Source organism: Salvia splendens, chromosome 3, assembly GCF_004379255.2.
Source record: "Salvia splendens isolate huo1 chromosome 3, SspV2, whole genome shotgun sequence".
Lineage (NCBI taxonomy): Eukaryota > Viridiplantae > Streptophyta > Magnoliopsida > Lamiales > Lamiaceae > Salvia > Salvia splendens.
The window spans coordinates 14,626,909-14,653,032 of record NC_056034.1 but is presented as its reverse complement, the minus strand read 5'-3'; the positions used below and the strand labels follow the sequence as shown (position 1 = coordinate 14,653,032).

Below are 26,124 nucleotides of genomic sequence, written 5' to 3'. Positions count from 1 at the left end.
ATTTGAACCCGAGACCTTTAGTTTCAGACATACCTCTCTATCACTTGGCCAACTCACACACACCAATTTGAATTTTTTTTTCGTTTAGAAGCCAGTTGCTGCTTTTAATGGATTTGTTGTTTTCAGATCTTGCCTTTAGACTGCTTTCATGTGGTTTTCACTCACCACCTTGGTGGAATGATATGTTACCCTAAGTAAAACATAATGAATTAGGAAATAATATATAGTAATATTATTCTTCAAAACTATTCATATTGAATTGACATCCTATAAATATTAGTACAAAAATAATCTTAAAATTGACTAATGTGATACAAAAATATAGTACAAAACATATAATCTTTTCCAAATTAATATTAATTTAATATAATAAATTTAATATTATCATTATGTGTTTCCGTCTATATAATACTCCAATACTATTCGCTAATGATTCACATTCATTTTAATTTTATGTATATCTAAAAAGTCTAATAAAATTTGCTACTAGTTGGATATGTCTACACTCTTAATTAAAACTCAAACATTTTTACTTAATTATCACAAAACTTTCAGACGTTTGTATGGACCTATCAAGGTAACAAAAAGAAAAACTTTCAAGTGCACACAAACTTAAGAGAAAATTCATCATTGTGAAAAGAGGGCATACAAGAGAACGATCAGACCGAAAAGAACGAAGCACGCCTCCAATATCCAATTCTCTACCAGCGGCTCAACCAACCCCGTTCCAAGCAACGACGTGAATGAGAGCACGAGTGTGGAGTCAAGTAGGAGTCGTCCGATTGAACAAAATGCAACAAACACAAGCACTGCAACATGCGAGGATGTTTACTTGATAGCGATATGATTTAAAAAAACAAACAAGAACACTTTGTGGAATTTATATTAAAAACTCTTACATAAAGACACGCACACCTTACTGTAATTTTTTTATTTTAATTATGTATCTCATATATGCACCCCATTAAACTCGGATCTATACTTGAATTGAAAGAGAAATTGGATTTGAGCAAATGCAGGAGAGATTAAATGAGTGAAAAAAATTATCAATTGAGTGTAAAAAGTAGTTAGAGGGTAAAAAATGAAAAAAAAATTAAAAAAAGTTCTATTGTATAAAATATATATTTTGAATGAAAGGTATAAATTAATAATTTCTAATTTTTTTAAAAAAGTTTTTTGAAATCCACCCGCAAGGAATCGAGTGGGCTTATTGTTCCAAAGGGGGGAGGGGAGTGGAAAGGACAACCCCTGTGTCTCGCTCCTCTGCGATGACACTATCCGGATGCGTTGCGGATGTCATAAAGGACGTGAGATGAAATGTATAAGTTCATATAAAGTTATTTTATGAGAAAACGTCTCATTGATCTGGATGTAGTACATAGTGTAAGAGATTTTCAAATATTTGCTAATTGTGCATGACTGGATGATAGGGAACAAAAGTGGATTGAAATTTTGATGCGAACGTTTTGTTTTTTTTGTTGGATAAGTTTCTGAATAGCGCAGCGTAATTTTACCCATCAATTAATTCCCATTTATTTAAATCACGACCTTAATAATTTACAACAAAGTTGGGGAAAATTTGTTAAAAGTATTAAATAGTAGTAGTAGTTTAATGGAGAGTGAAATTCTCCCCTAAAGTCTAATCATTAAAAGCTCTATATTCCCCTCTTTGTTTTTCACTCTTTAAGAAAGTTCCCACCTTTTCTTAAATCTTACTAACACTCATTAATCCTTTTATTTGAACTTTAACGCATTTAGCAAATCCATCTCCCCAGAAATAAGAGAGAGAGAGAGAGAGAGAGAGAGCAAAAAGAGAAAATGAGGTAAAGATCGAAACTTTTGTTCGTCTGTGTGGTTTAGAGAGAGAAAGTGAGATGGGAATGACAAGCAAGAGCAGGAGCAATGGCGAAGGTTGGGGAATGGGATTCCTCCTCGTTTTGTTCCCCGAAGAAGATCAAAATCAAGAACCCAACACCAGAAAATCCAACAATCTCAATCAATTCTCAACCTCTGCATCATTCAAGCGCACAAATTCATCACATCTAATCCACAAAGCCCAGTCCACAATCTCAATCTGCCTCCTCCTCCTCTTCACCACTCTCCTCCTCTTCACCATCTCCACCCTCCCCTCCGCCACCACCACCGCCACCCGCCGCCGCCACCTAATCTCCAAATCCCCTCAATTCTCCTCCAACACCTCTCATGCACTGCAAGGAATGGGCACTCTCTACAGACGAGGCACCAGAGCAATGACCGAACTCGTCGTCGCTCATGCACTCGACTCTCTAACTCGGGACGACTTGAAATCATTCCTACGCCTCTTCCACCGCTCCCCCCTCGCCGCAAAATCCGATCTTTTGATCCTATTCCCCTCCAAAACCGCCGCCTTCGACGCCGCCATTCTCGAAGAGAACGACTCGTTCCTCAAGCTCCTAACTCGCTACAAATCGAGCAATGTTTCTCACTCGTCAGCGAGTTTCGATGTAACCCATTTCACGAAACTCAGAAAGAGAGAGAGAGAAAGCGGCGAAACAATCTGGGGTCGGAGAATTCGAAGCGATTCCACCGGAAACGAGTCGGCCCGGTTGAGTTACGGCTCGGTAGCGGGTTTCGACGTGGAGGAACTCGACCCGGAGAACTCGCTATCCGGGTTTTTGGATCATGTTCCAATGAGTTTAAGGAGATGGGCTTGCTACCCGATGCTATTGGGTCGGGTCAGGAGGAATTTCAAGCATGTGATGCTAGTGGACGTGAAGGAGTTTTTAATACTCGGTGACCCACTCGGCCGAGTCAGGAGTCAGGGTCCCGAGTCGGTCCTAGTGAATGCCGTGGGCAGACATGGGAAGAGAAACTCGGAGAAAACTCGGGTCGACTCGGGCGTGTTAATGGGCGGGTCGAGAGGGATTCGGAGAGTAAGCAGCAAAATGTTGACTGATATTGTGAGGGCTACCATGCAGCAGCGAGTCAAGAAGAAGAATCCGGTGAGCGAGTCGGGTGTTTTCAACCAACTCGTTGGAAACGACTACGTTTTGAAGGAAGTGAACTTGATCGTGTCAACTGAGTCGCTGGGCGAGGTGAGTTCACATAATTTGTTGAGGAGTAAGCATGGGTTGATTAGGCGTGGGAAGAATACCACTTTGGATGTTAATTCCACCTTAATCACCCAATTATGCTCGTTTCCAATAGATTCTACAGTTTATAGTGAATGTCGGTACTGAATTTGTTTTTTCTTTTAAATACTTTATAGAATTTGTTGATAATACAGTGATGATTTAGAAAATCAATTTTGTTTCAATTAATTTGCATGGGCTAAACAACTGCACTGCACTGCACTGAACTGTTTCTTGTTTTTTTTTGGCTTGTAGATGTTTTTTCAATGTCGGTTAGTTAAATTCTTGAAAAGATTCGTTTATTTTTTCTGGTGGTTTTTAATTTACAGCTTTAATTGATTTCGACATTTATTTAACTAATTTGTTTCTACTTAAAATTGCTACTAGTACTACATTAAAACTTAGTATTTGACTGAAAAAACAGAGTCAGGAAATAAGTGGTAAATATGGTTGTGTCAGTGACCAACTGTCGCCTTGAATGGGTAACAGTCAAATTAGGTCCGGGATTAGATTAGTAGTATCTGTTCAAATTAAAATTTGATCACAAATGTTGAGTTACTACTAAGATAGCAACATTGAATTAGGATAACTTAGAAAATCTCGTAAATCGTAGTAATAATTAAGCATTTATAAAAGCAAAAGCGTTGAATTTTTTGAAGGCAATTAAGTAATCGATCTCCAGTCCTCATATTCATCCTATTGTAGTATTTTCGATCACTACTAATTAAAAATAAATTTTAAAAATAATAACTTCTCACAAATTGTGAATTTATTTTATGGACTTGTCTTCAACTTGGAGACTGGAGTGGTTGATATATTATATAATAACGTGAGAATCAGCAACATTCTTGTATCTTACTTGTAAAACGGAGTATACTTCATATTTAAATAATTTTGGTGGTGGTCTCTTTGAGGGTATCGAATAAATCACCTTCTTATCATGAATCCGCAATTCCTCTTTTATTATTGCACATGTTATATAAAATAACTAGATATGGTGTATAGTTTACTAAATTAAAAAAACGAAATTACATAGATTTGAATCTTGGAGGGTGGCGATTTTTTAAGTTCAATAAATTATACAACAAATTTAGTAATTTTATTAATATAGTGCAATGCAATAATAAGAAGGGGACTAGTAAAAATGAATACTTATACGATTTAATTTGTGAGAACTTTAATAATAAACATGTAAAGTTATTGCATTCATTGTGAATAGAAAATAATTACTGAGGCTGTTTAGAAAAATTGATACAAGCTGAAGATTACGAAAGCGAGTGCATGATGATCGCATTTCCATCACGAAAAATCAACTACAAAAGGCCACCGACAAAAATAATGAATTCCACTTACCCTCCAATTTTCATATTATTCTTCTTCTTTTTCGGCGCACAATTAGTGATAATTGCATAGTATTTGAAAATGGGAAAAACTGAGTCGAAATATCCTCACATTGTGGGGGACAAACATAGGATCCAAATCTTTTTGAAGAAGCCATATATGTTATTGGATGAGAACAAGAACCGAAAAGAAAAGAAAAGAAAAGAAAAGAAATAAAAAAAGAGGGGGCACACAATAATAATCATTTATACGTATGTATTTACATGAGCATAATAAAACTAGTAAGAGAGAAATACTTGATGTGTTCGCTCACCTTCATCATAAATACACATATCTCAATCTATGGCATCCATATTTTTTAAAAATAAATCCAACTTAATTATAAAATGATTAATGGGATTTGTGACTTGTAGGTCTCCTCCTAGTATAAATGGGTGTAAATGAGAGAGACACAGACAGAGATGTAGGAAGAGAAGTCAAAATTGTTTAGCTAATTAGTATATGGTACCAATCTCGAGCATATCATTGAAATAGCTACACCCACACTTTCGTCTTGCCTCTGTCTCACACGTTGACATCATTATTTTTTAACTCTTTTATATAAGTGAAGACTAATTAATCTAATTTTCATGATAGGCCAAAACATACTAGTGTAAAATTTAATTAGAATCCAACTTATGTGACGCTCAAGGCTAATATCGAAACGTGCATCTTCATGTTGGCAATTGATAAATAAATACTTCATTCGTCCCATTTTAGGAGTCCCTGTTAACCATATCTGGATGTCCCACTTTAGGAGTTCCAGTTGAAATATTTCATAAGTAGTAATAAACATCATATTCTACTAATTTTTTTTCACTCACATTTTATTATAAAACTAGTATATAAAAATAAGACTCACATTCCACTATTTTTTTCACCAACTTTCTTTTACATTTCTTAAAACCCATGCCGAACACAAGTGAGACTTCTAAAGTGGGACGGAAGGAGTAATATAATAGGATTTCATATCGATATAAAGAAAATACTAAAATAATTATATAAGTCTAATAATTCATTCTTCCTATAATTAATTAGTTTTAAGATAGAATCGTAGTCACTGACTGTGGGCTAATTTTATCTGACCCTAGCAGTATATTTAGACAATATATTTAGACTTTAAATTTGGATCAGTTCGATAGAGGGCTGGTCCAACCCAATAAAAAAAGTGTCCAACTCGTCCAAGATTCACCTTGTTGGTATGAGTTAAATATGCAATTCCAAATTTACATATCTTCATAATCTCTCTCTTTCGAATGTGTTTCGATTCATCCACATCCCTCTCTGCTTCAGATATAAGAGTAGTTCCTTGTCTATGTCTTTGCAGCACCGGTGTTAACCCCTACTCTTGCTCGGACGGTACATACATTAAGTTTTCAATACAAATAAAATCAAACTTGTAGTTGTACATATGTTTGTCTTCAAAAACTAATCTGGATATCTGCATATATAATCGATTGAAAGCAATGGAGTTGATAATTAAATACTCCTACAGTATAAATTTGAAAATATTGAAAATCATGATAAGCCTAAATGCATCTATCTTCCATGGGACCACCTCACATGATTTTCAGTGCTGGACAAGTTGCATATAAATACAGTATGCGACAAGAATATTTACATATTCGCTTCAAAAAAATAAAATCTTTACATATACTCTATTTAATCAATGATTATCGCATAATGACAAACAATATTGCATGGAATTAAAATATACTACAATTACATGCATGGAAACATTATTTTTTGCACCTATTGTTTAAAAGGATTGATACTGATTGTATAATTAGGTTCCACGATATATCCATGAAATGGTCGTTTTTGTCTTTTTTTTTCTTTCAATCCTAGATAATACTCCCTCCGTCCCATACTACTTGCACTTATTTCCTTTTTGGGCATCCCAAGTTATTTGCACTCTTTCCATTTTTAGTAAAAATTATCACCTACAGCCGCAATTGTTGACTTTGCTATACACGCATTCCTTAATCTCCATGCCGAAAAGGAAATGTGCAAGTAGTCCGGGACGGATGGAGTATTATAGTAATGTTTTAGTTTTTTTTGGGTAACTGACCCAAGGATTTAAAGTTGCTTCATACCCAAAGCAAAGATTGATCCCTTGATAATTTGGTTAAGGATGGACGAGGCCACTCGATCACACCCCTGAGTTATAGTAATGTTTTTTAGTTTTTACAATAACAAATATATTCCCAACTATAAGAAACTATTATCTATACCTCAAACTATCGTGTTTATATCTGCGTTTGTTTTTCTGACTCCCAAATTTTGTACTCAGATGTGACTGTAAATTTTATATTTTTAAATAACTCAAAGACTACTTCGTTTTGGTTCTAATATTTAAAAATAATGACAAGTTACAACAAAATCTCGAAACCTACAAAATGAGCGCATATTGCTTATAGTTTGAGACATTTTTGTTTGTAAATCATACTCTATTCGTCTTATTCAAGATAACCATTTTCTTCTCTGCCGTACTTATACACTAGTAGTTTGAGACTAGAGTTTAAAATATATTCTTCTTATATGAGGTTTTATGCTATATTCTAGTATTTGATTACATCTATATTTCACCATCGTATACGCAATAAATTGATGAAAGAAGAATTATATAGTTTAAAATGACATCTTGTGAAATGGCAGATGCAGAAATAATTGGAGGAGATATATCGAAAACTTCCCCAAAAATAATGCAAATAATAAGGTACTGATAGAAATGCATGCCGCATTCATAACTATTGAGACAAATGTAGCAAAGAAACTGATGAAATACTTGCTCTATAAAATATAATCTATTAATTTGGGGTTGTGATTTGTGTTGAATTCACGTGATTTCTACACATTTTTCGGCTAAATTTCCCCCGTGACCACACCACCACCCATTGCCTACTGCTAATATTTTTGGACTGCACATGAATGAGATTAATGTATATCTAGGTTTATTTGAAAATTTTGGACTTTTAATCTCTTCCAATTATTTAAGATGGCTCCAATTTTTGTTGCCTTTAATCTATTCCAGTTATTTGGCTGGATTTTGATTGGGTCACTAGTTCGACCACTCAAACACAAGTTGTGAGAAATAGATTTTGTCTAAGTTTGATATTTTAATTTAATTAAGATTGATTATTCGATTTTTAAATATCATATGTAATGTACCCCTACTTGAGATTGCTTTTTTTCTTTACACGGTCCAACTGCAGACAATTTTCCAAATTATGATTGAAATTTTATTAACTATTTCCTGTTTTGTCCGATCAAGACAATTAAAATAAAATAATTATAAACCGTGGATGATAGAGAATCAAGAAAGATGAATGATGCCAATAATAAAGGAAGCAATAATGGCAAACCAACATGCAGGATTATGAATGATTAGCAAAGAATAATTACGAATTTACGATGGCGCAACTCTTAATTATATGAAATGATGGTTGGTATGGACTGTGGATAAGCCTTCAACTTAAAATTCCAAAAAAAGAAGTCGTGAATCACTACATATATGTTTAATTGCAATAAATCAAACACCACTTAAATTTCAATTGACATTTTGCAAACAATTATTTAAAATTTTTTGGACCATAAATCAAGATATCTCCAAATAATGATTCCGATTGCTGGGGCACCTCATTTTTTGTCGTGATTAAAGGTTAATAGTTACACTTTGGCATAATATGAGCAAAATATTCTACACGAAAATAAAGTAGTAACAAAAAAGGGAATGAAACAGTAACTAATAGGAGTAATATCCAAAACACAAAATGGTCTGGTAAACAAATTACAAACGAACGAACCACAAAATGATAAGACTTTATTAGCTTCTGCTACAAAAGAAAGCATGGCAAAATATAAATCTAATGATCAAAATCAATGGTTTTTTTCACTCAAAACTCTCAAAAGGAAAAGGAAAAGAAAGCAGAAAGATAGAGAGTTCATAACATAACGTACAGTATTTCATACAAAGTGATGACAAACAACTTCATCTACATTCATTGAGCAATGTACAAAGTAAAATACATATACACCCTTCTAACTCGACAAATATAAGATGATTAAAAGGATGAAGGGAATGAGGAACTCCGATGAACATACCAACCAAATCAAAGAATTTAAATCTGCTTCCTGTTTTTCAGACTACAAACGGAGTCATGAAACGTATATTGAAGACAAGACAGGAAAAAAGAAATCACTCTTCAGCGCAGACATCACATAATCAAAACCAAATACCGGAAGAAAACTTGATGATTTGTAAGGAAGAACACTTAAAATATAGATGTGTGCAGATCCAGGCATCATGATAGGTGTAGAGAGAGACAAACCAAAAGCTTTGAGGCGAAGCAGGAATACGTTTTTTTGAATTGCATCTCTGTTTTCTAGAAGAGATCCACTTTCTTTTTGTTCATGTCCTGCTTCCACTTGGGCAGCTTGTAGAAAGCATCTTTGGTCATTCCCATTACTGACATGAATTCCTCATCCGAAAGATAAGCCTGAACACCACAATTTGGAAGAAAGAATCAGTGCCTGTGGATATGAGGTGGATAAATGTCTATTCAAGAACTAACAAACCTCTCTTCGTTTGAAATCAATCCCGGTCACAGGGTTGTCAGATTTGGCCTTCAATTGGTCGTAGCTGAATGTACTCTGACCACTTTCAGAGCCGTTCTCCTCCTGGGCAGCCTCTGGCTTTGATCCTGAGTCCTCCCCGTTGGTTTCTGGTGCGGTCTCAACTGTCTCATTTTCCTTGACTTTCACGTCCTCTAGGAATTCTTCAGTCTCATTTTCATCTTCACTCTTCACTGGAGCTGAAACTGAAATTTTCAAAGTGTTAGCTATACGACTATAGATTGGCCGGGTAAGAGAGCATGATGCATGAAATGACATCCTATAGTACCAGAAGGGCGAGCTTCTCGTGGTGGACTTCTACTTGGCTGGGAAGGAGAGACGTCTGCTGGTCCCTTCTTTTCGGCAGTCAGAACATTTGATAAAGCAGCCACTGCAGCTGCTCTCTGTGAAGCTGTACTTTTCCCCCCTGACCGAGGGGCCGAAGTAGCTTTTGGAGACGAAGTTGAACTTGAAGTTGAAGTGAAGGCAGAGTTCAAAGCTGCTAAAGCAGATGCTCTCTGAGTCAGCCCCCCATTGTTCGAACTATTGGACCTCTCCTGATTAGCAGATAAGTTAAACCAAGTCAATTATAGTTCAAACAAAGCCCTGGTCATTCTCCAATCAAGTAACAATCGTAGTATGCATAGAAAATGTATTTTATGTTTTAGAATGTAGGCAAAAATAAATCCAAAATCAAATGAAACAGTTATTCAAGGAGAAAATTTGCACAAGGATGAAATTCAACATTTATACACATAACAGCACACTATTCAATTTCACCTCTGCAGCATGACCACCACCCCCAAAGAGTAGCATGATCTTCTTCTGGAACGAATTTCCATGTGCCTGTTATCAACAAAAAAGAGAGCATTGGTTAAAACTGGCACCTATGTAAAACCATCAGATAAAACCAACAGACACTCATTGTAAAACACATTCACATAGGCTAACTCTGTTGGTCTAGTTACCGCTGAAACAGAATAGTGAATTCTTTGGTTTGCATTATTACAATGACATGCAAATCGCATTTATGCTTATAAAGTGGTGGGTGCAGGAATTTTTTTTGAGGGGGTCTTATTGTTGTGTGATAAAGTGATAACGCGGCACTTGCATGAATGAGAGACGTATTCTAGCCACGCCAGGGACTAATGCAAATTTCCGACTAATCATGAGATTTTTACTAGTGTAAAAATAAAAAAATATTGGGTGTGTGTGTGACCCCACCCTTAACAAGAATCAGGCTGCTCATCCAACCAATCCATAGATCAGCTCTACAATGGTGGTTTTTAGTGTTGAAACGTAATGGGCATGAGCACAAGTAGGAGTAACCATCTATCAAAATCAATATCTTCAGAAACAAAAATGTACCTTGAATTCTAAGAAATTGTGAGGCGTGAAAGTTTGTCACAAATTTGGTTTACAAAAAGAAATAGAACACAAGATAACCATATAGCACTCCAAAGAGAGAGAGAGATGCCATACGCTAGCTTTGGCGGGGTCCCATGAAAAATAGGAGGTGAAGAAGCTTGGCTCATTTCCTTCTGTCACTTTGTATAATGGAACCTTTGGGGGCAACCCCTCCAAGGAAGCAGCCAGTTCAATATATTTCTGCATAAGCTTCGCTGGTCAATGAACCACAAAACAGAAAATAACAATTAACTGAATGTAAGACTTTCTACTACCTGGCCAATTTCAAAAGCATTTTGCTTCTCTTTAGAGTCAACTGATTGGCCAACCCAAACAAACACTTCAGCATTTGTGTCAAGTATCAATATATCTTCAGTTAAAAGGTCATCTTGAGAGAAGTTGTATATTTCTTCCACCTGTGGAATTATATGTTATGTCAGAATACATAGTTGTAGTGTATAAACAGCTAAAACAAACTTCTGAATCAATTTACATCCAATGTACCTCAAACTTTCCTGGGAGTACATGTGGCAGCATGTGCATCAAAATGGAAAAAGGTTAGAACCAGACAAAAATTATTGCATTCAGGATGCCATTAGTCCAAAATAGTATCACTAAGAAACTTGGTACCTTTATTGAAGGAGAAAGCGAACAAGTGGGGATCTCTGACAACCTCGGATGAAACCTTCTTGCTGGTGTAGCTTTGCTTTCCTCCAAGAGGAAACCAAAAGGATGAGCTTTCAGTTGCTTCTTTGGTGTGTTTAATGGTTGATCCCGGCTGAGGTTATGAACATTATACGATATTTTAAATGATAAAGACAAAGAGCTGACTTAAGATTCATGTTAAGCATCCAGACGTTGATTCTAATAGAATATGGGAATTCAATGTTTTCAGACAAATATCTCACCAACTACAGAGAAACTAATTCTTAAGATAATATAACCACACTACAAAAGAAATCCATAGTGAAACAACAGTATGAGCACACGATTTATATTTCTGCCACATTGTTTCAAAAACCAAGCAGACATATGATATTATACAAATGTGCAAATCAATTTTAAATAAGATCCTGAGATCTTGAAGTTTACTGCAAGAAAATGCTTACCTTCAAAAATTCGGCAATTTGGGTTGCCAGCTGTTGCTGTTCAAAGGTGCATTGATTACCTTGCCAGCTAAAAGTTGAAGATCCAGATTGCAGAAGAAAACATTCATTTGTGTTTAACGATGTTGCCGTCTAAGAAGATAAGACAAATTGAGAAAAGCAGAATCAGTACAGGCAAGCAGGATAAACACATAGGACAACTCATAAACTCTTCACAGTTAGTTTTGACATTAAGTTGAAGCCAGTAAGTTGTTATCTGACCACTGTTTACTTTTGATCCTTAAGATAAAATCTTAGATAAAGCTATAACTTTCTCAAGTCCATGAACACAGTCCTATCTTTCTTTCTTGCCCACCATGCGCAAGGGTTTAAGTTTATGTTAGCATCAAATGAAGCTTCAGCTAAAAATTATCCAGCAACGAGAGCACAGTCCAACTACTGATGAAGAATGATCTAAGCATGTCAAAGAATTTGTAGACAAGTGAATAATCAATGTTCCAGGTACAGAGAAATCAGACAGAAATAACTAGAGTTCAAACAAGGATTCTTACTGCTTCAACTTGAACAGCCTTGTTGTTATGCGGTGAAGTCCCAGATATGCGGATGAGAGCCACACCATCAGAAGTGTATGTTTCATCATTTAGACCTTTGTCAGCAATATAATTCCTGTACCCCGAACTCATTCCACCCTAACAAAACAATTTCAGAATGATGGGGAAAATGATAATTGTACAAGGTTTCTTTGCATTTATTACAAATGTTTCTTTCCTTCGATGAAGTAAACTCACCTTTAAGACCACCATAGGCTGAAAGATTGCAACAAACTGTGGCGGCTCTTTCCCTTGATATATCATACCCTGCACGATGCATGGTTTATAGCTTAATTTCCTATATCTAATTGCTTTGATCACAAACATGAAGTTTATCATTACCAGCACTGGCCTCCCTTTCAGTGAGTTATACATTGTGTTGGATAGTTTTGCAGCCATCTTTTCGTCCTCCTAAAATTTTGGTTACCAACTGTTAGCTCAGTTTTGTAAGCCATCATGCAGAACATTGACATAATAACTTTTAGCCAGATTTGTATAATAACATAGCTACTGCGCTGAATTTGTGCGTTCCGCCTCATCAATAAATCACTCACGAGTTTTTCACATAAACACACATGTAAATTCTTGACATACTCAAATAATTTGCATTGCTTTCACACTATAATGGCAATTTATAATACCTCAATGCTGTCTTTTCCTATCCAACAACACAAGTAGTAGTCGTCTTTTCTTTCATGAGAATGGTATGTGTAGAGGACAATATAGCAATCCCCGCTGTAAAATTTGCCAATATCTTCAGTAGGTACAGGAGTTTTGGCACTACCATTGATGCGCCAAACCTGGAAATGTAAAATAAATGTCACATTTTACCATGTCAGAAACAAACTACTAAGCCGACCAGCGCAAAGTTAGACCTCTGTCTTTCCACCTCCTTCAAGCAAGGGAGGGACTTCCTCATTTACAGGGGCACTTTTACTGGCTCCCTTCATGACACCACCTTGCTGCTTCAGTAAGGCTGCAAAATTCTTGGAAATGTTAAATACTGGAAGACATTTTGCAGTAGCATGTGACTGAACCCCTCAGGATATACCTGCTACTTTTCCCCTTCCCTCCTCAGCAACAGGTGCAGCAGATCCTGATGGCCAGGAATCAAAGTTTGACTTGAATGAATGAGTCTCATAACCTTGAATTAGCCGAGTTATATGGGTTGACTTAGGCCTATTTTGGCTAGCCACAAAATCCTGAGATATGATTTGCATATGAGTTTACAAGTACTAGTTGTAATACCAGCATGTGAGGTTGAGGTTACAGTCCCCTACCTCTGTAACTTGAATGGCGGCTTTCCTCTCATCAACTTGAGTAACTCGGCCAACCCATATAAATACATCAGAACCACAATCCAACATATAGCATTTGTTATTTTCCAAAAGTGACTTGGAAAGTTCGCCATCCACGATCTTAACTTGACCATCAACAATACTGTCAAGAGGCAAATGAAAGAAGTGGTGAGCATTTACTTTCTGGGGCTGTATAATCATACAATAAGAAGACATTTAAACAGTGAACAATATTAACATAAGAAAGCACATACAAGCACTTTAAAGCTTGAAACGTGTGAAAAGTGAACCAACTAACAAAAACAAACAATTCCTTATGCTAGAAAAAAACTGTTTGATATGTAACCAATCCAAGAACCACATTACAGGATTGACGATTATGATTATGATTATGTTAGGTGCATGTGCCATGTGAGATGAACCTCCAAGGAAAACAACTGATACTGATATACTTGCATACTGATATATGGTCAATAAGCAAGTATTTTATAGCTCAACATCCTCATAGAATGTTACGTCCAAAAGAGAGCTATATGTGTTGAATGCTGAAATATTTAGATTTGATACCGCCATTAAGCACAACTAATTACCTAAAAAGCTTGGCAGGGGTCTTTTCTGGTATGATATCATCTTCAGTAGCAACCTTCTTACCAATTGGAGCAAACCCACCAAAGAGTACCCAAAATTCACCAGAATCCGTCTCAGCTTGTAATTTCCCATCATCTGAAGTTTGGAATGGCATTTGCATGCTATTAGTAAATGAATACAAAACCGTAGAAAAATAATAGACTTCCATATAGAGGAACAAGACACAGAATATACTAGATATTATTATGACTGCACTTACCAACAATTGCAACATCACACGTCCCTTCATGATACTTATCCTTTAAAAACTGAATCACTTCTAGTGCTTTGGCCCTTTCCTGAATATTAGAGTTTGCACCATTGAACTGATATATCTTATCCTTGGTGTCAAGAATAAAAACATCGTCATGGTTCAGTGAGGACCTTGAAAATGGGACCTGCAGTTTAAGGAAAACCAGTTGATTATCTATTTGGAAATTTTCTACATGATACTCTTATATTTTGATGCTCACGACATGGAAAATTAGTCATGTCGCTATGATGTTGTAGTAGTAGAATGCTCTAATCCTACCTGCTTTAGCCTAACAACTCTTTTTCCTCGACAAATATATAACCGGGTTTCAAATTCTTCTTCTTCAGTTTTTCTAAATCCAGTGGCAACACCACCTTCCAGTGGAATGATGCATGGTTTAAAGTAAGACAAGAATTTGTCAGACTCATGCCCTTGTAGTTCTCTGTACTGCACAGCACGGCCTCCTAGAGCAGCATCAAGTTCGACAGTTTTAATAGCAGCAGTCCCTGCTTCATCCTAAAGCATTGCAAATATTTGAGTTCCAAAGCAGATAAAAAGAAAGTATACTATGAATACAAATGTGAACAAGATCAATACCTGGCTAGTGTCCTTCCCAAGCCAGAAGTGAATGTCATAGAGATAAGAACCTCCCTTACCAGAACTAGTCTGCACAGAGAAGCAGGTTGATCCAGAACATAAATCCCTTAAAAATAAAATGATTCCAAAAGATTTAACGAAGTTGTCTTCTCAATAAGATGAGGAATCAGACAAGCACACCTGAAGTATAATATACGAATCTCCACAGCAGAATTTACCATAGTCGGACTTTGGCAAAGGAACCGGTTGGAAGTTCTCGATCCTCCAGATCTCAGTCCCTCTGTTCGGTATTAAGTCTAACAAATCAAACTGAATGAACTGAAGTCTGAAATGGCTAATATTTAGAAGTCTTAAATTATATATTTAAATATACAATCAAGCTGGACATGTTAGTTAGCTTCCATATGTAAGGATACACTCTCTGACCCGCTCCTTGAAAAGCAGGCTCCAAAGCTTTTGCTGAGCTAGACATTGTATGATATCCTTCTGAATTTCAAAACAGGGGATAATATCTCCAAGCTCCTAATGATGAAAGCAGTAACCAGAACAAAGAGATTAGGCTGAATGCAAAACGATGACGTGTAAACTCTAAATTCTCCTATCATAGCCTCTGCAGTCATTCAAAAGATAAATAAGAGCAGAGAATGAAAATTTACATAAAGCAAGCAAGAAAAAATCGACTAACCCTTTTAAGGACAAGAAAAGAGAAAGACAGCAGTATGTTAGGCTGGTTTGAGTAATGATATATAGAAGACCAATTTTTCCCAACAACAGCACACAAGTAATGGAATATAGCCCAACTACTACTAATTCAAGAGTTTTACATAATAAACTCCCTTGACTAACCATATTAACAGCAGCAGGGTGATCAAAGTGTATCACTTCAGGCTTGTACATTTTATTGACTAGTTAAGGGGGAGGTTTTCTTTGAAACACCAAACTAAATAATAAACTTGAGCCAGTTGCCAGAGCCTCCTCATTACATTTTCATAGCACGATTATATTGCTAGCATCCAATTGTTTAAGACTTCCAGCCAATGATACATTTCTCAATATTCTCTCTAAACCAGTTCAGTGAATCAGGAAGGAATGAATTCACCAGGACATAAGATCCCTATTGCTTGTAGGCTTGTAGCCAAGATAATGATCTATAGCAAATGGATACCAGAAAGTTAAGTTTCAGAACCTGGCCAACCAGTATCACTCAAATAAAAAATTCTGAACGAGGTAAGAATGAAGTCCTCGTCTAGCAGTTCAGTATCTAGTATGAAATGGACGATATCCGTACAGGTATGGATGCAAGCAGTATCAATGCATGACCTAATCTCTATCCACTAAAAGTTTAAATAGGCAGCAGAGTTGGGAAAAAATTCTGTATTGTTATATTGTGATTTCTAGTATAGAATTGACTACAGCATGTTCACATATTTCAATATCAGAAAGACAGAAGAAAATGGAAAAATTCATATGACATTGACAAAATGGTCACATGCCATTCTGAAAACAGTAATCATTCAATCCTTGAGGCAAAAAGCCGACTACACCAGACTGTAATTTGCATTCGATATAGGTCGGTATATCCTAATGTCCTGCTTGAGACACAATCCCTCAAGTAATTATCTTGAGACACAAAAAATCTCAAGCTTCCAACTTCAACTCACTATCACATCGCGTCATAAAAATAAGAGATCATAACAAACTATTTCAGTTCCCGGTGAATCGAATTGCAAGCAATCTATCCAGAAACAGTTGGAATTTCATCGTTAGCAGAGGTTAGTTACAGCAAAAGTAAATCTTTTCACATTATTTTTCGAATTCGATTAACTAATAAACGATGAGCAAGAATTAAATTAAGCAAATAACTCATCTCACAAGACCCTAAAACTCGGATCAAAAGAAATCACATCCGAAAATCGCGGAGCTAGCCACATAGTATAAAAGTTAGCAAACAGTTCACGAAACCAAACAGAAAAAACAATAAAATGGATCTAAAAACGGAAGGTGTCTGGTCCAACTTCAATAAGCAAAGCGCAAACCTTTGAGAGATCTCTTCAACTTCAGCTCTGTCGCTCTCTACGAAATATTGATGACCGGAGTTTTTAGAGAGAGAAAGTGTATGTAAAGAGAAAGGTTTATAGGTGGGGATATGAGAATAGAGGTAAGAGAGCTGGCAAAATGGGGAAAAGGTGGAGAGAGATTGAGCGAAAAGCTTATTTTAACACAAAAACGGGGAAATTAATAATTGCTTCGTTGTAGTATAAATATTCACTTTTATTCTTTTTTACTATGAATCTGGATTTAATTTCTCACTTTAGTAACTTTGTGGGGCTTTTGAGATATGCTGCTGAATTTATTCAGACAGACAGTATATGCGATTATACCATTATTATGTGCATCATATACACCAGAAAGATAGTAGTATATGGAGAGAATTGCAAAAAAAAAAAACAGAGCACACACATTTCCCAGCAAAGAAGATGATTGTGTTCTATTTTTTTTTTGGTAATGAAGAATGTTCATTTTCAGTATAAAACGTTTTGACAGTGAAATTTAGTAAATTAGATTAAAGGAGTGATTAATATTGTAATCGTACTGCGTTAATCACAAGATAATAGTTTGTGCCGTGACTTTGGCTACTTTTCATAAAATTCCAACGCAAATGTGATTTGGAATTTTGGATAGTGATATACGATTACCATAATTTCATTTTATTTTGACTATGCATATTTCTTTTTAGAGTGAATTTAGAGGTTCGCATGTTTTAAGTCCTTTAACTCAAAAAAATATCACTACATGTGTCTGAAAAATCATTAATTATATTTAAGGTCTTTATTTATTTATAAAGTAGTATTTTTTATTTTGCCTCTGAACTCCTTGAAAGTATACTTGATATAAATTCATTGGTATTTAAGAATTCAAATCTAACATTACACTTTTAAAAAAAAAAAAATCAATTTATATAAAAACATAATATACATATACATATTTAATTTATAGATAAAAAATACACATTAAAAACATCCATATTATATACGTAAAGATAAATTAGTCATAAATTATATCCTAAACACAGAATTAAATAAAATAAAGAATTACATGTATACAATTTATTTAAATTTATATTTTCGCATAATTTAAATAGGAGGCTTGGTAAAGTTAATTGATCCATAATATCACAAACTTTGACATAATTTGATATTTCATATTTCCCATCAACTTAAATTTGATCACCAAAATCATGAACTTATCTCTTATAGTGAATTTCCTATAAGTTTAGAAAAAAATGGTTTCATGGATAATTCACTAAACCCTAAGTTGATTTTTGCGACTAATTTTAAAGTTTATGGAAAATATATACCAAATTTTAATTAAAGTTTATGATTTTAGAATCTATTTTATTTCTCAGATTTTATTAATTTTAGTTGTATATTGTATTAAATATATATGGTCTAATAAAAAATACTGGTATTGGACGAAAGTATCCAAATTGATTATTAAATATGTGGATATTTTCGAAGTGCATGAATGAGGGTATATCTGTCACTCCCACTCTTCCAAAAACTTTAAACAATTGATATCTGTCAATTTCTACTCTTCCAAAAACTTTAAAATGGAGTACAATTTTTTAATGTATTTTACATTATCTGTTTGACTGTTTCATTGTTTATTTATTTATATAGCTTTAATCAGATTTTATACTCCCCTTTTCGGGGTAATTACATGTTTTATACAAAATATTTTACCTTTGTTTTAATTTAGTACAAAAAGTAGTATTAAGTTTACGTATTTCATACAAAAAGTTACATTAGTGTTTTAAATTAATACATTCCGCTAAGTCCCTACTAACACCATTACTTCCAATTACATCATACATATACAAAGTTTCATCAATGTTTCAAATTTGTACAAAATGTTTTAAATTAAAATTTCCATTAATTATTTCAAACACAGTTTATTACTTACAAAAATGAAAAACACATAGAAAAAAAATCAACACTATTCACCATCAAATTAGCAAATTGCATTTTATTGTCGAAGCTTTCTCATGTAACAATGGAGAATACAACTAAAAAGATATTGAATCATTTTATAAAAATTAAATATTGACTTATTGACTATTTGAAGCTCAAATTAGCCATTTTTGTAAAGATGAAATATGGACTTATTTTATACTTTGTTCTATAAAGAATATAATAAAAAAATAGAGTATATTGAGAGATAAAAATTTTTAAACCACGATCAATTGCTGGAAGAATTGGTGTTGACCGTTATGTTTTTAGAGTGATTAATTGTATTAAATCTCTGATTATTCTTTTATTATGATGATAAGTTTGACAAATTATAAACTAACTAACGGTGTTTAAAATATTTAACGGAAATGTATTAATTTGAAACACTAATGTAACTTTTTTATGAAATATGTAAACTTAATACTTTTTGTACTAAATTGAATAAAGGTAAAACATTTTGTATGAAACATGTAATTATCCCTTTCTAATGTTTGATGGGACATGTATATGATCAATGCATGACACTATTTTGCAATTGCCATATAATAATATTTGATCAAATATATTTTTCCAGGAAATAGATGGAATATAAATTTAACATGCTAAAGTTTATAGTGTTCAAAGTTTTTTTTTTCGGGGGAAGTCGTCTCACCTGTACTACTCCTATTAATAAAAATAAAACTCATTTTTATACTGAAAAATAAATTTTTTACTTTTTGAAGGAACAATGATGATTAAGGGCCCGTTTGGTTTCCATGTTGGGCCAACATATGTTAGGAGATTGTAACCTCCAATAACTGGATTGAAGATTGTGTTAATAATCTCGGGCAGGTGTTTGGTTGTACAGATACGTATCCTCTCCCCTTTGATATGGCCGTTTGGTAACCGATTCGGAAATAGAGATACAAATGTTCATTCTCGGATTTATCCTCAGACAAATTTCAAAATTCCAATATTGCCCTTAGTCAAAGTTTTGGCGCTGAAAACCGATTTCATCTCTAACCCTAATGCCCGATCCCCAATTTCATAGCAAATCAACACTCGTGGTGGTGACCGGCGTCTTGAAGCTTCTTCGCTCGCCTGGAGTTCCATCCGCAGAAGGATACCAAGTATTATTCGTCGGGTTAGCCGTATATGGCCTTATTGTACTGAAGGTCCCACTGATGGGCAGATTCTGTCCGAAACGCGAAAGTGTTGAATCGGAAGCAAACTTGATGGTTTAGATTACAGCAATAAGTTTATTTCAAGCATTACTTACTTGTTTTGCTGCCAATTATTCGGTAGTTTTGTGATTGATGTTTGAAGTCGAATTTGCAGCAACATATAGTTAAATGAGTACATTTTGGTTTAATTGGTTTGTTTGTTGCAAGACATACGACGATCTTGTCGCAGCTACAATCTTCTGTTATGGCGTCTCAACATAACAGCGGTAATGACACCGACGGCAGCCCATTACCAGAGGGTATTGCCTTCGCCTTACCCCCTATTGTTTGTTCTTGGTACACACGTGGTAGTTAACCATTTTTTATGTGAAGGTTGCTCTGATATGATCACGAACAGAGGAGTGGTAGCACCCGGCGCTAGAAGGGTTTGGACAGAACGCGAGGAGGCCATCCTTTTGGCGGCTATGAAGGAGTTGGCTGCCACCGGCTGGAAGTCGGATAATGGTTTCCGTTCAGGGTATCTAACCCGTGCTCTGGAAGCCCTGAAACGTGAATTTCCAAAAACTGATATTGTTGTCCACCCTCACATAAAGTCGAAAATCACTACTTGGAAGAAGAATTACTATTCGCTAATGCAAATACTTGACCGAAGTGGAGTTGGTTTCAATGCGGATGGTGAGTACAAGCTCGATATCGACGATGAACAATGGTCACAAGTCATGCAGGTAATATTGTTCACATATGCTAAGCTGTAGGTGTTCGTGTATGTGTTTAAATCATTTACCGAATTGTTAAAAATACAAATATAAGACATCTACTTTTGCTTATGCTTCATTGGTGGTGTGCAATCTCTAATTTGTGTTTGTGTTACAATATGTGGCAGAAAGATAGCAATGCCCGGTATATGAGGAATAAGTCGTGGCCTATGCTCAATGACTGGAAGGAGATTTTCGGCAAGGACCGTGCAGAGGGGCTTAAGGGTATGGACACTGGCGAGGCGGTGCATAAGATTTATGGTTCAAAGGTGAACGTAGGTGATAGTTCAGCGAAGTCTTCCCCAATCACATTAGAGGAACTTTTCCCTGATGAAGTTTTTCCGAGCGGTGTTCTGCCAGAGATGGTTGATGAGAGCACCTCCACACCGGCTCTTGTTCGTGCAAATTCGAGGGTACAAAGCAAAGCACCGAAGAAGAGGAAGACTGAGGACAAGATGGACAGCGTACTAGAGTTGATGACTCGTATCCACGAAGACACGAATGAGCGGTTGAAGGACATCTCTACCCGAATTGGTTATGAATTTGATCTAAGCACAAAGAGAACTGAAGTCTTCAATCAGCTGAAAGGGATGCCCGGTCTTACCATCAAGCAACAATTTTATGCCGCAAAAAAGTTAGTGAAGGAGCCTGAGCTTATGGATCAGTTCAGGGGTTTGGATGACTTGGCGCGAGCCGCGTTTGTGTTCGACCTCCTAGAAACGGATGGGATGTTTTGAAAATGGTTGTCTGTATCTATTTTTGTTATTTTATAACATATCATGGCTAAAACCTTGATCCAAGCTGTAATGTTGCATCCCATTTTTTGCGGCTAACATGGGGGTGCACTGACAATTGTTGTTTTGTTGTGTTATTGCGATTATGGTTTGCTGAAATTGTAAACGCAATGTTGAATGTGTTGATTGGTGGATTTGCTTTCAGCTTTGCTAATAAAAAAGATTACTTTAGATTGCCTTGTTGAGTTCCCGTCGGAATAACATTCCAGGTGAACAACTTTTGTTTGTGATTTTCCAAAACATTGCAATTAAGTTATATAACTAGGTGGTTATGTTATTACACAAAGGAAACTTGGCACAACACAGTGTTCAAAAACATAAACGTACATCAAACCACACCAACAACAACACGCTTCAGCCCAACGTAAAAACACACGCTTCTTACGGACGATCAAACCATACATAGAACTGGATGTCTTGCGCATCGACGAGCTTAAAGTGGCAACGCACCCCAGGGAACAAAGCGTTTGCATCTTTGAAGCCGCGCCAACCATGCTTCACCCATATCTTGCCCGGGCTATGCTTGAGTAGGACTCGCCATGTTTGCCCATCCACTAGAAAATGCACGACATTTTGCTGTGGGGCGGCACGCAAATGTAGTTGCCAGAACTCGTGAGGGAGTTCTATAGTTCGCTTGATGTGTGACCTCGTCAGTTTCAGCGTCCATGTGGGATACTCGTCTTCATCAGGGGCACCCCTATCATCGGATGACTGACTGCCGTCTGCCGAATCGGATTCTACACCGGATGGGGGATGATCGTCCGAAGATTCAATGTCAGGGGTGTAGACCTCATTGTCCTCTTCTTCTTCCGTCAGTCCTAATTCACACATACGAGTATGACCAAATCATTGGACTATTATCTGAAACTGAAATTAGAAAAACGGAGCTTTTAAACAAGATACTCAATGTCTATATCAGAGCGTGGCGGGCAACCGGTCCCTGACTTGTATATTTTTACGTGGAAAATTCCCACATCGACTAAGGTGAAGGTTAGTTTCTCACCATGTGAGACATTATTCCCACGCCGGAAGTCCGACCAACCAACGCAGAAATGGCATCCGCTGGCTATTTGCACCAGCCGGACCTCCCAGCGGGTTCCATTCGGCATAACGAGTTGACAATCGACCGGCAGGTCATTTCCATACTCCGCAACCCATTGTGGAGGTAGACGTTACACGTAAGCAATCCAAGTATATGTATAAGTAACCCATTATATTTGGGGAATGTATGAACACGAACATGTAAATAGAAGCATACCAACTCCTCTTTGTTGCGATGGCCGGAAAACACTTTGATGAACGACAGACTCCTGTGGTATGCGGCGTATGCATCTTCATCCGCCATAGCTAGCTTTCAAGCAGTTGAAAATGGTGAGGAATTGGCAAGCATATTTATTAGCCTTGTTCCTATAACAACACCTACTCCATTTACTATTATGACAAGCCACTTCAATATGCAAAGGCTGCAAGAAATTAGGAGGGGTTGGTTTGCATGATATTAATATATTCACATTAATTAAATGTTTCAGTGGGTATACAATGTGTGTGGATGCGCTTATGCGTTAATTTAACATAAAGTGAGCCATCGTGTTTGAGGCGATAATTCAAGGTACGGTATTCATTAGTATGTGGTATGCTACGAAATAAAATTCATGCCATACTCGACTCATTTGGATGGATTGTTATTTTTCTCGATTTCGTTACGGGGTTGCCACGTTCAAATAAGCACAAGTGTATATGGCGAATGAGTCTAAATTGCCTACGCCCACAAAAAAGACCACAAATTACATCAATTCATTTTCACAATCATAGCAATCCACTTGAAAATTTGCCATGAAGAGCGTACACAAACTGCCTTACCGCATACACATGGATACTAGAAGAAATCTTGATACAAACGGGAAGTCCAAGGCCCGGGCTGACCCGACCACGACTCCCCTTAAGCTGCCCGGAAGGCCCGTCACGAGATCAATAAGACAAAGGCTTCGGGAAGGCGTTTCAAACTTCATTAGGAGGGGAATGGATGAGGCAGATGGAATGCCCGGTCGGGCGAATCCACACCTCCAAAACGCCCGACCGGGCGTTTGTGCGCTGAGCATCGTCCACAGTCCAGAAAGTTCGCCCGACCGGGCGATTTCACCATCTCAGAACGCCCGACCGGGCGATTGAAGAAGCAGCGCCGAATCCAGAAAGTTCGCCCGACCGGGCGATTTCACTTTCCCAAAACGCCCGGCCGGGCGATTCAACTTTTACAGCCGTTTTTCCTTGTTTTTTAGCCCTTTTCTTGGGTTTCCAACCCTAACTATAAATATCCTCTTTGTAAGACTTTAAGGGCAGACTTGGATGAATGTTATTATGAAGACTCCTTTGAGAGCATCTCCCATGTGAGATTTCTATCCAAATTCCTACATTGTAGGTTGCTTGTTTTATGTTCATTTGGCTAAATCAAGTATAGGTATGCATTTATGGTTGTGTAGTCATGAATGTGGAGCCAATGGAGTATTTGCTTTGGGTGAAAGTAGCCTAGGGTTGCCCACATCTTTTTGTGGGAGGTCATAGGGCCTCAAAGAGGATTCCTCCTTCTTTACACTTTCTTCTCACCTTCTTTCTCTCCATCCAAAACCATTTTGAGTTTAGTTTTTGGAGGCTAGGCTCTTTATCTTTACTTTATCTTTGAAAACACAAAAAAATTGAAATCAAACACCGCTTTGGGTATTTCTTGGGCACATGGAAGGTTTCCCTCACAAGGAACCTTATCATTTGGTATCTAGAGCCTAGGTGCCTACCAAGTGTTTGATTTTAAACCTCTATGAAATTTCATTTTCCTTATTTTTCCTTATTTCTTTTGTTTTAGTCTTTGCTTGTTTATTGGTCAATTGTTGTAGGTTTGAGCTGATTTTTGGTGTGCATGAACCATGATATATGAACTATTTTCTTGAAAAATCTCAGCCAAAAATTCTATCATTTGATAGGTCAAATTAATGTGTGAAGTTGCTGCCCTGTTTTGTGCCCTAGTTTGACAGATTTGGGGAAAACGTAAAATCGAGGGTCTTCTCGAAAACCTGCTATATTGGGGATATTTTTCCCTCATTCTAAACCCTTTAATCTTGTTATCTACCAAGTTTCATCAATTTTGGGGTTGGGTAGCCATATCAAAAAAATTCCTAAAGATCAGCCAAGTGTTACATAAATTTTCAGCTCAACTAAGTTTGTTTGTTAGCTTCCTTAGGCATTGAACCTTACTTTCACATGCTTGATTGGCTTTACTTGCTTGGTTATATTGCCTATGTGTATACCTTGAATGATTTGTCTTAGCACTTGCATTTAGGAAGTTGGATATTGAGAGTGAGTGAACCTAGCCCTCACTATATTCTAAGTCTTTTTCCGAGTGACATTGGTGAGTGAATTGGGGGTGGGATTACCAATTGGGAAGTGAGTTCTTACTAAAATCTCCCATTCTTGTGTGTGTGAGTGTGGATTTTACTAACCCTTAGGACTAGATCCTAGTTTATTTTTATTTCTTATTGTAGGTACCATTGTGAATGCCACCTCGTACTAGATCCACCACGATGGGGGATCCGCAACCGGGTGCGAGCACGAGTCTTAGTGTGGCGGGGGATGAGTTGAAAAACTTGATGGAAAAAATTATGACGGATTTGAGGGATCTAAAAGAAGGCCAAACCACAATGCATGTCACTCAAGATGCTATGTTCGGGGATTTGAAGGAACTCAAGGAGAACCAAGCATCCATCCATGAAAACCAAACTTTTCTCCACGACGAGCTCAACGCTTTGAAGGCCGTGCAACTATCAAGGTCAAACACCCCTAGGAGCAATCACACACATCACAATGCCTCCGAGGGGAGTAATGGAGAGGAAGAGCCATATGGTTGGTACGATCATGGGGGGCGTGGGGGACAAGGAGGAGGACGGAATGGGAATAGGAATGGTAGGTTCGGGAACATGATGGGCGGAAGAGGGAATGGAAACATGGGGCACCATGGGTGGAATGGTAGGCATGGAAGATATAGAAACTATGAGGAGGAGATGGAGCCGCGGTACGATGATCCCACCAAGTCTATCAAGCACACATTTCCCGAGTTCCACGGCAAGTTTGATCCCGAGGCCTACTTGGAATGAGAGTCACAAATGAGCAAAATTTTCTCACTCCATAACTTTTCGGTAGGTGATAAGGTGAAGGTGGCAATAGCCGAGTTTCGTGGCAATGCGGATACATGGTGGAATGATATGATGAGGAGGAGAAGAATGGTTAGGGGAGGAGAAGTGGGTTCGTGGGCGGAGTTGTGTGAGCTCATGAGGACTACCTTTGTACCAAAGTCCTATTTCCTCCGACTTCGAGGGGAGTTTCAAGATTTGAAGCAAGGGACGAAGAGCGTAATGGAGTACTACTATGAACTCCT

General features: G+C 36.8%; 3 protein-coding genes across 4 annotated transcripts; 2 read left to right on the top strand and 1 right to left on the bottom strand.

The window, feature by feature from the left end:
- Positions 1-1,644: 1,644 nt before the first annotated feature.
- LOC121797190 lies at positions 1,645-3,299 on the top strand. The gene has a single exon (XM_042195936.1). It carries the CDS (start codon positions 1,875-1,877, stop codon positions 3,216-3,218), a length of 1,344 nt encoding a protein of 447 aa, XP_042051870.1. The 5' UTR covers positions 1,645-1,874; the 3' UTR covers positions 3,219-3,299.
- Positions 3,300-8,437: 5,138 nt separating this feature from the next.
- On the bottom strand, positions 8,438-17,180 carry LOC121795162 (villin-2-like). Of its 2 annotated transcripts, none has more exons than XM_042193615.1 (23): positions 17,019-17,180; positions 15,399-15,592; positions 15,163-15,262; positions 14,983-15,051; positions 14,665-14,901; positions 14,353-14,530; positions 14,096-14,228; positions 13,488-13,647; positions 13,259-13,409; positions 13,083-13,183; positions 12,849-13,007; positions 12,550-12,618; positions 12,406-12,474; positions 12,169-12,306; positions 11,621-11,749; positions 11,142-11,289; positions 11,016-11,026; positions 10,787-10,927; positions 10,587-10,712; positions 9,885-9,950; positions 9,394-9,661; positions 9,069-9,310; positions 8,438-8,989 (listed from the first exon to the last, which is right to left on the bottom strand). In XM_042193615.1, the coding sequence occupies exons 2-23, from the start codon at positions 15,452-15,454 to the stop codon at positions 8,876-8,878; spliced, it is 2,865 nt and encodes a 954-aa protein (XP_042049549.1). In that variant the 5' UTR covers positions 15,455-15,592; positions 17,019-17,180; the 3' UTR covers positions 8,438-8,875. The 2 variants fall into 2 exon arrangements, with proteins under 2 accessions (XP_042049549.1, XP_042049548.1); XM_042193614.1 differs by having other exon boundaries at positions 15,399-15,504.
- Positions 17,181-25,273: 8,093 nt separating this feature from the next.
- LOC121796628 (bromodomain and WD repeat-containing protein 3-like) lies at positions 25,274-25,843 on the top strand. The gene has a single exon (XM_042195438.1). It carries the CDS (start codon positions 25,274-25,276, stop codon positions 25,841-25,843), a length of 570 nt encoding a protein of 189 aa, XP_042051372.1.
- The last annotated feature ends 281 nt before the right edge of the window (positions 25,844-26,124 follow it).